Source organism: Pygocentrus nattereri, chromosome 29, assembly GCF_015220715.1.
Source record: "Pygocentrus nattereri isolate fPygNat1 chromosome 29, fPygNat1.pri, whole genome shotgun sequence".
In the NCBI taxonomy this organism is placed as follows: domain Eukaryota; kingdom Metazoa; phylum Chordata; class Actinopteri; order Characiformes; family Serrasalmidae; genus Pygocentrus; species Pygocentrus nattereri.
The window spans coordinates 18,548,225-18,560,746 of NC_051239.1; the positions used below are offsets into that span (position 1 = coordinate 18,548,225).

Sequence of the window (12,522 nt, forward strand, 5' to 3'; positions counted from 1 at the left end):
TCCATTATGCTCTACTGGAGTACACCGGACACGTCCACAGATATTGGCCAAATTTAAACATCTTCCCACTTTTTGTAAGCAGTTACGTGTTGGTACTGATATGATTCCTATATCACTGTCCTGTTTGATCTCTGCCCAAATGCTCACAAGCTGACAGGCGCATTCTATTGTGCCTTGTGGAGCACTTGAGCAGATGGGAACAAATGGTGGAATAATTTAGGCAAACATTTTGTATGTGTGTGGTACATTGTGTTGGCCATTCAACTGCTAAAACATGCAGCCTGAAACTGCCCAAGACTCAAGTTAGACTGAATTTTTCTTCTATTTTATTTTTGTCCCTGTAGTCCATCTAGAACAGTTTAGTGCCTGTATCTACCAAAATTAGTCATCATTCATTTTCTCACCTCTCTTTATCCCTTAGAATGAACGTATATAGTACATTTTGTTACTGTATATAACACACACACACACACACACACACACACACACACACACACACACACATTGGCTGCCCTGTGTTGTGCCTCATTCAAAAGCAGTTTAGGCTGAAACCGTCTATAACTTCAGGGTGAAGGGGCGGATCTAAACGGTTGTAGGTAGACGTATGTAAGTATGTTGGTTTTCATAAGATCACAAAAGCAATGAGTTCAAAAAGGCATGTTTATTTTGCACGTTCATTTCTGTGCTTTGACTGTTTTGAAGTGCAGTAACACTGTTGTGAAAGATTTGTTTTCCTACACTGAGGGAACTTTTAGGAACATGTTCATACTGCCCTTCTATAAAACAGGTTTACCAACAAGCATTAAAGGAATAAGCACAGAGCCTCTTTGAAATATATGATGATTTAGATTGCAAGGCAGTGTTTCAACGTTTGCTTCAGGTTGTTACTACTAGAAGAGATCCAGTCCAGATCATCAGGATTAATGACCACTTCATACAGCTCTTGTCATTGGTACAAACCATGTGTTCAAGCCTGTGCTAGAGCCCTGGATTTGACTTCGTTTGTGTCATTACATGTGAAGCACCTATTCGGTTGTAGACGGCTGCTGTTTGCAGGCGTTGTCAAGGAGATTCACTTTGTCCACACATTTCTTTCGAGATGCTATTAATAGCCTTTCCGCAAGCTCTTCTGTGTCTGTGCCCAGAACATTTCATAGGAAGCGTCTCTAGATTTGATCATAAAGCAGATCTTTTGCGTGGGTGGTGCTGCATGGGAATCTACACACAAGCCTATAACACATAAAAAAGGAATATGTAGGTGCTCTTTTCTGAACTTAAACAGCAGCTGGAAAAGGATTAACAGCAGTTCTAGCTGCAGCCGTAAGGCCTCGTGTGAAGGTGTGTTCTCCTGATACATATAACTTGGCACTAACTGCTAAAGCCTAGTCCGTCTGACAGAGCGGATCAAATGACCCAGAAATTCCACCACCAGATACAGCTCTGCTTTTCCACATGACAGTATATTGATTTTTCTCTCTCTCTCTCTCATTCTCTTTCACACTCACTCACTTTCTGTTCCTCGTACGCGCTAACTTTTTCAAACTCTCGACCTCACACATTTTCCTTCTCCTGCTTCTCATCCTCAGGGGCAAACTATGCCAGCGGCACCAGAGCCCCTCCCTCTAGTGAGGCTCCTCCCTCTTGGTCCGAAAGCCCCTCCCGTTCCAGGCAGGCACACCCCCAGACTGCTAGTCTGTCCTGGCAGGCTGCGATCAATGCTGCGAGAAGCGCCAAGGGTGACAACCCCCAGACGATGAGCGGGCAGTCGGTGGCAGGTTCCACACCTGTGGGCTCCCTGTCCCAGAGGAAGAGGCAGCAGTACGCCAAAAGCAAGAAGCAGGGCAGCTCCACCAACAGCAGGCCTCCACGGGCACTCTTCTGCCTCACCCTCAACAACCCTATACGCAGGGCCTGCATCAGTCTGGTGGAGTGGAAGTATCCTTCCATTAGCTTTCTCATGGGATGAGATCATTGCTTGGGCTGGATACAGAGTTATATTGATGTGAGACTAAGAGCAGGTGGCTGTGATCTGAGGAACTAAAGGATTTCTTCATCTGCCATTATGTCTATATATATATATGTTCCTCATTAGGTCAGGTAATGTGATGCAAATGAGAAGCTGAAATGGAAACAGGTTTTCACAAGCTGTCATTCACTGTTAACATTTCTGGCTGAAGTATTTTTTAAAATACATATAGTTTCCAGTCTCTTCGACATAGATTAAACCTAATCTTGCACTGAATTTCAGTGTCAGTGGAGAATTACCATTGGGCATTCTGTTTAGTCTAGGCTTCTTTCACAGTGATTCTAGTTGATCCAGATATTTTAAACTGTTTTAATGAGGATTTTATGAACAAAAATGTAAAACACATGAACAAGGACTCCTTACGTGATGTTTCTGTAACATACTTTTAATTTTGAAACACTATCTTATCATTTTATCAGGTCAATTCTATTTTATTCCAAATGTGAACAGTTGAAGAGATAGCCAAGATCATCTCTACTGTACATATATTTACAGATATTAAACATTTCTGTTGATCCATTTAGCATGAAATGTCAACACAGTTCAAAAGGGACTTTTACAATTCTGCAAAAAACATAAAAAAGTGGACATTTTTATAGAATGCCAGGAGAAGGGTAGAATGATAGAAAGCTGGTTTTGATTTATTTTCTGTTTCTCCTTAACCATTTGCTTTCCAGACCTTTTGATATCTTTATATTACTCTCTATTTTTGCCAACTGTGTGGCCTTAGCTGTTTATGTCCCTTTCCCAGAAGATGATTCCAATTCAACCAATCATGACCTGGTGAGTACAGCAGTAGTCTACGTCTCTGAAAGATCTGTCATTTGCTTTGAGCTGTCTGCTGATTTTCCTTTACAGAGATGCTAGTCTTTGGTTGGTGGGCTGATTTAATGTGCTGTGAATCCATGCTTGAGCCCTTCTGCTCTGAAGTAGCAGAAGACCTGCAGGTGGTTCTCTGCTTGTATTTACTCGGGTCTTGTATCATTGGCTCATTGTTGTTTATGTTTGGCTGTGATTGGTAGATGATTGTGCTTTCCTGGGTTGTCTTTATTGCAGTGTCATGTTTCGTTTGTCTGGACAGTGCTGTTGAATAGGTTGTATGCACTAGGTGTGCTTTGTGTTTGCGTCTATAACACAGTGCGAGTAATATCGTAGAAGAGAGAGCAGCTAAGAGAGAGTCTCATTCAGTAACCATGCAGCTGTATAATGTTTGCTTGCTTTCTTAATTTAAGGATATTATAAATGCAGTCAACCGAACAGTTTTGTAAAACAGCCACATCCCCAAGAGCTTTGGATTGGACAGCTACTGAGTCTTTGACCAATGTCTTATACGTCAGGCTGGCATCAAACGAACACTGTTTGGAATTGTCTAACATGCTTTTAATTAAGTACGAACATTTGCATACTATCACGGCATCATTAGCACCATGTGACACAAATAAATAATTATGTCACACATTCTCTTGCATCACCAGCTCATCACTGACAACGTGTCTGCTGTCACATAGTATTAGCGCTGTCGTGGTATTAGGTTTGAAGGCAGCGTGAGTAATACAGTGATAGGCTCTGTGTGTGAATATGACTTTGTTTTGTTTGAGCTCTGACTGATGATAAACATTGGGAGTTGGGAGAAATGAAATGATTTTATATGTATGTTCTAATCTAGTGAAAGATGTGGAAATATGACCAGGAATTGTGGGAAAAAGTATTAAGATTATTAACAGTGTATTGTGTTTCCTTACACTTTTGTAATTATATTGTGTTAATACAAAGCTATGCAGTAACAGTGCCCCCCCGCCAACCCAACGTTACACTGCATTAGAAGAAGGGACCGCCCATTGAACTTGGCGCATGCCTTTTCACGTTCACTGTTGGCTAGTTGCCTGCTTTTGTTCATCTGCGTACTGTGCACTTTCACTATAATAAAAACATTGCTTTTAGTTCATCTGCAGCTTTATCTCCCTCAACATTTGCCAGATGGGCTACAAAAGGACTTTAAAGGGAACTCAGGGGAACCCTGGTGTTAAGACTTAACAGTTAAAATAGTGTATATGTCCAATACTACTGAAATGTATACACACTAAATAAAAAATTAGGATTAGGAACCCGGCCGGGCTCAGCCCGAAGAGGCAACGTGGGGGGACCATGTGGGCCCACCACCCGCAAGGTCCAGCATGGGGGAGCAGTACAGTGCTGCACAGGCAGTGGGAGATTGCAGAGGGGCCCTTGGTGGCCTAGGCCCTTACGGCAGAAACTGGCTCTTGGCACATGGAATGTAACCTCACTGGGGGGGTAAGGAGCTGGAGCTTGTGCAGGAGGTTGAGAGGTACCAACTAGATATAGTTGGGCTCACCTCCACCCACATAATGAACACCATCTGCATTGAGAGGAGCCAGCTGAGGTGGTTCGGGCATCTGATTCGGATGCCCCCTGGACGCCTCCCGGTGGGGGTGTACCAGGCACGGCCTACCGGGATAAGACCCCGGGGTCGTCCTAGGACCCACTGGAGGGGTTACATCTAATATTGCCAAGTCGGCCTGGGAGCGGCTTGGGTTCCCTGGGAATGAGCTGGAGGAAGTTGCGGGGGACAGGATCATCTGGTATCTGTAATTTCCTCAAATTGCCTCTGATAGCCAAAATTGAAATATCATAATTTGGGCATTCACTTCAGCATTAAGACTAAAGTTAAAGCTACAAACAATCAAAAAGTGAAATCTTCCAATTAATACAATAGCGTTCAGCTAGTAAAGCGGTCTCATTCAACTATACGCTGCCCATATATGTCACTTCATTTCATTCTCCTTGTAATTAGCACAACTAAAGATGTTTTAGATTGCAGTAGTTCTGTTTTGATGATAAAGAAACTGTGCCAACTTAGGGAGTCCTGTCATGAATTTAAGATTCGGATCAAATCAAGCTGCAAGATAGTTGTCGACACACAAAAAATAGACTGTTTTCTGTTACTGTGATGTTGATTATAGCAGGAGTATTATTACTGAGGGAGCTTAGAGTTTGGCAAATTATAGAAGGTGTTAGAACTTTTACTTGTTAAAACTATGGCACATTTATACTGGATTAATGTCACAGATCTTGTTTGTAATCTCAAATTACAGTACCTTCCCAGGCAAAGCCAGTTTAGCTCAAAAAAGGGCTTAAGTCGCACTATGATAATGTCATATGATCACACTCCAGCTGAAGTTGGAACTGCTGAGTGATATATTTTATTTAAATTACATATTTAGCATCTGGTGTTCACTCTATGGACAAGCGAGAGCAAGAAAACCTAAAAGATAGCAATTGTTTTACATTCTTATCGTCTTATATGATAATATAGCAGGTAAACAGGGAAAGCGATGAAATTAGATATGCGTCCTGGAGAAATATCTTCCATCATTTTAAGGATAACGTCTTTATCATTAAAAATAAAAATCTAGCAAAAACACAATTAAAATGCTACATTAAGTCAGCTGTACCTCATGCTTGCCTTAGAAGGCCAACATGCCAGGCTGTGAATAGAACCAGTCAAATACATGCATGCAGAAAACAGCAGAATGGTTCCTGGAGCATCCCTGCATGCTTAAAAGCCCTTCTGTTTTCCACCTTTTCTATGCAGCTTCACTACCACGGCTTTTATCAAACTTAACGTTACACTTGGAGGACCACTCCACCTGCTTTTAGATTTGGAGGGACCAAGGATCCAGTGCCTCCCTGAAATTAGCAGCTATGCCTGTAGTACTTGCTTTCTCTCAAGGGGTTCCATCATCCATATGATAAAAAACACCTGCAGTTTGGATGAGTATGAATAAGTATGTGCCTTAGGAAGGGTTGCATGTCCTGGTTAGTGTGCGTATGTGTGTCATGGCTGCTGGGGTTATAGTGCTGATCTTACTGCTGGCTAAAGGATTAAGCCCTGCTGTGGATTAGCTGTCAGTCAAAGGGAGGGGGTGGTGCTGAGGTTAATGAGGGTTATGGGGCTGTTGGTGTTCTACTTTAATGATGCAAGTCCTTCAAGCCCTCTCCAGTGTTTTTTTTGTTTTTGTGCTGATTAATGATGCTCCTGGCTGAGCTGTAGTGCTAAATAATAACCATTTACCCAAAACCTCTCCATGTAAATATGTGCATTTTAGGTGAATGGGCTAAGTATTTTAAGCATCTCCATGCATCTTGTTGCATCATGTGGCAAATGAATACACACTTTCTGTAAGCAAGTGTTCGTTGAAAGTATAAAAAGACATTTCTGTTCCTTTAAGGGTTGTCCCAGTTCTTTATAGAATACTAGGATTGGCGCCCATCCAGTTCTAATTTAATTGAATCAGCTAGGGTGGCACCAATGCCAATACCAGACCGATGCCGATGCTGGTACTTAAACACAGTATCCAATCAATGAAAATAAAGAAAGTAACACATCAAAAGTGTGGGATTATTTCAAGTTTGAGACAAGCTGTAGTAAAAATAACACTCATTACCCACTGTGAGGTCTGTTACAGTCTGAGTTAATATTAGTGCAGGTTATTACAGGGAATGAACATTAGAGGTATATATTAGAGGAACTGCTGGTTTCTTGGTGTAATGATGGCTTTTAGCCTAGGTTTAGCCCTCAGCACAGCAGCTTCCTGGCTGTGTTAGTGTGTCAGAGGAGCTGCTGCATGCTTACGTATACACCTCACAGGTTTACATATCGTTCAGACCTGTTGTTAACTGTTTTGGACAAGCATATATTTACGTCAGTTGTCAACTATACTCTATTTGTGACATAGAACACTGCTTTAATTAACATAAAGTGTTTGAGCTACAAAGCGGAATTTATAACTATAAGGATTTATACGCTAGTTAGATTAGAACTTGTTTCAGTATCTGTACTCAGCATTGACACTTAAAAACCAAGTGTAAGTATCGGAAGACAAAAAGCAGTATCAGTGCATCCCTAGTTATCAAATATTTTAAGCCTGATTCCCGTCCTTTCCTTCTGTTTTTTGCACTCTGTTTAGATCACTGTAAAAGAGGCAACAGTAACAGGCAATATTCTCAACCTGCAGCAGTGATACACATTTTCCAAAGTTAACACTAGAAACTGCCAACATTTTAACAGTGTTTGAACTGTCTTAGCATTTAAAATACAGCTATTACGCTTCCGATGTTTTTTCTACTGGTTACTACAAGTAGGGTGCCTCCAGAGGTGTGTACAAAATACATGTTTTCACTTCTGATATCCAGGCAGATGAAAATGAGAATGAGAAAATCACAAAATTCTGATGCCACACCACACTGCTTCTGGTATAACCCCTTAAAAACCGGGTCTTATTACATACTAAGGCTTATTATTCAGTTACCACAGGCACTGGTTTAGATACTCTTCGGTTATTGAAGTGTGTACTAAAATTCTGGGCCAGCAATTCAGCAATTGCCAATGCAGTAGTTGAAGAGACTGTTCATCCTGAATAACTTTGTAGCTATTCCAGAGATTAGTAAAGATTTTCCCTTTAAGAGAACCTAAAATTTTCTACTCCGTTGTCAACACAAGACTTTTCAATCACAAATTCGAATAGCAGAAGTCCAACAGAGTGAAAGAGGCGAACAGAGTAATGACTAGACTACTGAATCATGCACAATAGTCATTTCAGACAGAGATCATGACAAATGACAGATTACATGCATTAGGATTTCTGCACTGAGAAGATTTTTTTTGTCTTGCATGCACACATTGACACGGATTATTTTGCTGTAAGCAGCAAATTCTGTGTTAAACCCTTCCCCATTAGAAAACTTAGTGCTAATCTTAATCCTAATCCTAATGGTATTGTTTCAGCAGTTCCTGATTGAGACTTTAAATGATTTAGGAGTTGACGTGCCACAAGACCCAGAGGCCGTTTTCTTTAGGATGGGTGTCAGTACTGGAGAGTTTCTTGGAACAGCTCAGACTGAGAAAGCTCACGAAGGCAAGTTTCAGTGTTTCCCCTACCATAGAACTTAGTAGGCGTCTAGTAATCTTGATTACTGCCCACTAATCCAATCAACAGTTCTTCTTTTCCTCCGCAAACAGAAAGGGACGCTGATTGTTGCCCCTGGGGTTTGATTGATACATTTGTCAGCGTCCCTGTTATTATTTTGGCATTCTTTACATTGACTGGTTGACAAAATAAGCCTAAAGCTCATTTCAGAACAAAAATGGTAATTGTGCTGCTTCTACACTGAAGAGACCACTGCTTTCAGTATCCTCTTGTGTTAATCAGTGCAGTCTTTTATGCTGAGCACATGGCAAGCAGCACATCAGTTTATGCCTCTGGTCAAAAGTCTAGTGAAAATTCAAAAGTCTCTTTTTGGGCTGCTTGTGTGCAGTGCTAGTGGTTCCTAACTCTTACCAAAGAAATGTCAACTTTAGGCACCTGCTGTTGTGACTTTTTATAACAACCCAAGTACCTAATATAGGTCAGCTTTTGACCCGATGCTAATATTACATTATTAACCACAGCAATTAGGTGGGCCTAGTTGCCCCTCCCAATCTTGTCTAGAATGGACACTACATAATTCACATGGTCCTGTTTAAAGAACACCTCAGAATGAACCTAGCCTAACAAACCTAACTGTTATCCTGCTCTGCCTGAATTTGACTACAGGAATGAAGCTTGGCCTATATGATGTAAGAGATGTCTAGCAAAGGAGTTGCCATCCATTCAAAGCTCAGAGATTGTGTGTTTGGGTTTGCGTGTGCAGAAACGTATTCTCAGAAAATGTCAGGTTGTGTCTATCTAACTGTGGGGATTAAGGGTTTAACCAGCGAGCGAAGGGAAATGAGTCAGGATAAGCAATGCAGCATTCACTGTGTGTGTGTGTGTGTGTGTGTGTGTGTGTGTGTGTGTGCGTGCGTGTGTGTGTGTGCATGCATGTTTGTGTCCCACCATAAGGGCAGAGGACGCAGCAGGTTCTATGAAGTAATCACATGTTTGCAGATAAGCCACATTGTGCTGGTCCTATATGTGGTAGCTTGATATGCCATTTGAGTTATGCTGTTTTCTTCTGTCCACCTCCTACAGCAGACAGATAATAGGAACACAGTATAAAAAAAGCTCTTCTAGAGCTGCGTGTAACATGACCAGTTTGCAGCTGTACTTATGTGTGCATGCTTCATTGATTGTATTGGGCAATGGTGACACAGTGGCATATTGGCAGCTTGTGTCTTGCCCTGCAGTGACTGAATAGCAGCTTTATTAGGACCAGATTACATGTGTACATATTTTGGGCACGTGCCAATTTAAAATCGTAAATCACTATAATTACCTTCTCTAATGGTTTATAACGTTATCAAAATGTTCCCACAGTCCCACAGAGCACTTTACTGAGAGCTATTAAGTTGCTCAAACATAAAACAAAGTGGGGAATGTACTTGTCAGTACTACCTTTACTGCACCAGCCCAACATACGGCACAGGATATACCCCGTCTTCTTGTCCTCTTCTTATCATATTTTAAACATGGAAATTCACCAGGTGCACATATCATTATATAAAAGATAGAGGAGGTAGTCTAACAGCTCATATTATAGACATGACTAACTTTGAGTTGCATCAATATTGTAGTGTAAAGTGCACAGTGAAAAGTGTCATTACAGTAATAGTTGTGATAAACTGCACAGTGTGTATTAATCGAAGAGGAGATATAGTGATGTGCTTCAGCGCAGTTCAGACAGCAGATCAGTACCGTCTCTGCAGTAAGAATTGTTGTAGAGCCTTATAGCAGTAGGTAAGAAAGATGGCACTCTTTAGCACAGCACAGATGTGACAGACGGCCACTGAATGAGCTTCTCCGTTCATCCAGTGTCGCATGCAGAGGGTGCGAGGTGTTGTCCAAGATGACTAACAGCTTGTTGAGCGTCCTCTGTTCTGCTACAGCCTCCAAAGAGTCCAGCTTGGCTCCTACAACAGAGCCAGCCTTCCGGATAAGTTTATTTATTTGTTCAGAGCACTTTTAATGCTGCTGCCCCAGAACATAACAGCATAGAATAGAGCACTCGCTACAACAGACTGGTAGAATGTCCATAGGAGCTTAGTGCTCACGCCAAAAGACCTCAGCCTCCTCAGAAAGAAGAGACGGCTTTGGCCTCTCTTGTACACTGCAAGAGTGTTACAGCTCCAGTCCGGCTTGTTGTCGAAGTGCACACCCAGATTTTTTTATGTCCCAACCACCTTCACATCAACACCCTCAATAGTGACTGCTGACAAGACAGGTTCCAGCACCATCTCCTCAGACTTACTGATGTGTAGCTGCAGCTGGTTCAGCTTACACCAGTCACCAGCTTCCTGTATTCCTCCTCCTGTCCGTTCCTTGTGCACCCCACAATAGCCGTGTCATCCGAGAATTTCCGAGACACGACTCTGTGTTGTACCTGAAGTCAGAGGTGTACAGGTTGTACAGGAATGGAGCTAACACAGTCCCCTGGGGTGCCCCAACACTGCACACAGCCTTGTCTGAGACACAGCCCTGCAGTCGCATATACTGATATATAACAGTGCTTAATGTGAAATCCTTTACTTTGTTAATACATTTTGTTTATTTATACCACCGCTAGGATATGATTTCTGACCGCTGATTTCTATAATATGGCATTTTCTTTGTTATGTTAGCTCTAGGATGCATTCATTTTCATACACAAGCCTTGATACCGAAGAGTTCTAGCCTACGCAATGCTTGTAACAGACATTCTGGTATCATATTCTTTACCTTGCATTAGGGGTCAACAAGTTATCGGTCAGGCTGATGCCACTTTTGTCAAAAATCATGGTGTCATTACTCACTCACTCACTCACTCACTCACTCACTCACTCACTCACTCACTCACTCACTCACTCACTCACTCACTCACTCACCCACACAGTTTCGTTAGCAGATTTTAGTGTCTGCATAGTTATTGCTGCACTACACAAGTAAAACAGCACATATATGAGAGGAAACAGTGTGCAGGCTCAAGCTTTTCTTTCCTAGTTTCAGTAGCCTTCTGCCACTGGATATACACTCACCTCAGCTTTATTAGGTTCGGTTGCTTGTTAACGCAAATAGGTAATCAGCCAATCACATGACCACAACTCACTGCATTTAGGCCTGTAGAGGTGGTCAAGACAACCTGCTGAAGTGCAGATCGAGCATCAGAACGGGGAAGAAAGGGGATTTAAGGGACTTTGAACGTGGTTGTTGGTGCCAGACGGGCTGGTCTGAGTATTTCAGAAACTGCTGATCTACTGGGATTTTCACACACAACCATCTCTAGGGTTTACAGAGAACGGTCCGACAAAGAGGAAATATCCAGTGAGCGGTCAGTTGTGTGGACGAAAATGCCTTGTTGATGTGAGAGGTCAGAGGAGAATGGGCAGACTGGTTCCAGATGATAGAAAGGCAGCAGGAACTCAAATAACCACTTGTTACAACCGAGGAATGCAGAATACCACCTCTGACCGCACAACACGTCAAACCTTGAAGAAGATGGGCTACAGCAGCAGAAAACCACACCGGGTGCCGCTCCTGTCAGCTAAGAACAGGAAACTGAGACTAAGCATAGATCCATCCTGCATTGTATCACTGGTTCAGGCTGGTGGTGGTGGTGGTTTAATGGTGTGGGGGATATTTTCTTGGCACACTTTGGGCCATCGTTTAAACACCGCAGCCTATCTGAGTATTGTTGCTGACCATATCCCTTTATGACCAGTGTGCCCATCTTCTGATGGCTACTTCCAGCAGGATAATGCACCATGTCACAGAGCTCATATCATCTCAAACTGGTTTCTTGAACATGACAGTTCACTGTACTCCAGTGGCCTCCACAGTCACTACATCTCAATCCAATAGAGCACCTTTGGGATGTGGTGGAACGGGAGATTCGCATCACAGATGTGCAGCTGACAAATCTGCAGCAACTGTGTGATGCTCTCATGTCAATATGGACCAAAATCTCTGAGGAGTGTTTCAAACACCTTGTTGAAAGCATGGCATGAAGAATTAAGGCAGTTCTGAAGGCAAAGGGGGGTCCAACCTTTTACCAGCAAGGTATAAAGTAGACGGTGAGTGTATACCAGTCTTTAGACTATCTTTAGAATAATAGCCTGTAGGGATGCATTTGCCCATACCAGTAGCCTACTGAGTTACCTGTTTACAATAAAGTAGTTGCTAGTGTAAATGAGTGCAATGCACATTAACAATTACATCATTAAAATGAAGCTGATTTTAAATGAAGTGCAATAGCTAGATTTGTTAACATTAGTTACCTTGGATCAAGTAGGAGTGTTCCTCTGTGGTTCTTTAATAAAGAGAACAGTTCTATTTAGAACAATGAGTAACCATTTCATGCTTAATTCATTCTTTGCATGGTGAAATATTGATGGAGAATGTACTGTATATGGTTCTGTATAGAATCTTTTAGAAAATGGTTCTGTGTAACACCAAAAAGGGTTCTGCTATTGTTGCAAGGTCAAGTGTAAGTTTAGAACACATTTCAGACTTTTAACTGATTTA

The 12,522-nt window shown here is 42.0% G+C and overlaps 1 protein-coding gene across 2 annotated transcripts in view; it reads left to right on the forward strand.

Moving 5' to 3' along the window:
- The window catches only part of cacna1db (calcium channel, voltage-dependent, L type, alpha 1D subunit, b), a 150,358-nt gene that overhangs the window by 33,773 nt on the left and 104,063 nt on the right, over positions 1–12,522 (forward strand). For both annotated transcript variants that reach the window (XM_037536116.1, XM_037536117.1), the window contains 2 exons: positions 1,587–1,935; positions 2,704–2,809. In XM_037536116.1, the coding sequence (XP_037392013.1) occupies positions 1,587–1,935; positions 2,704–2,809 (455 nt within the window). The remainder of the gene's footprint in view (positions 1–1,586; positions 1,936–2,703; positions 2,810–12,522) is intronic.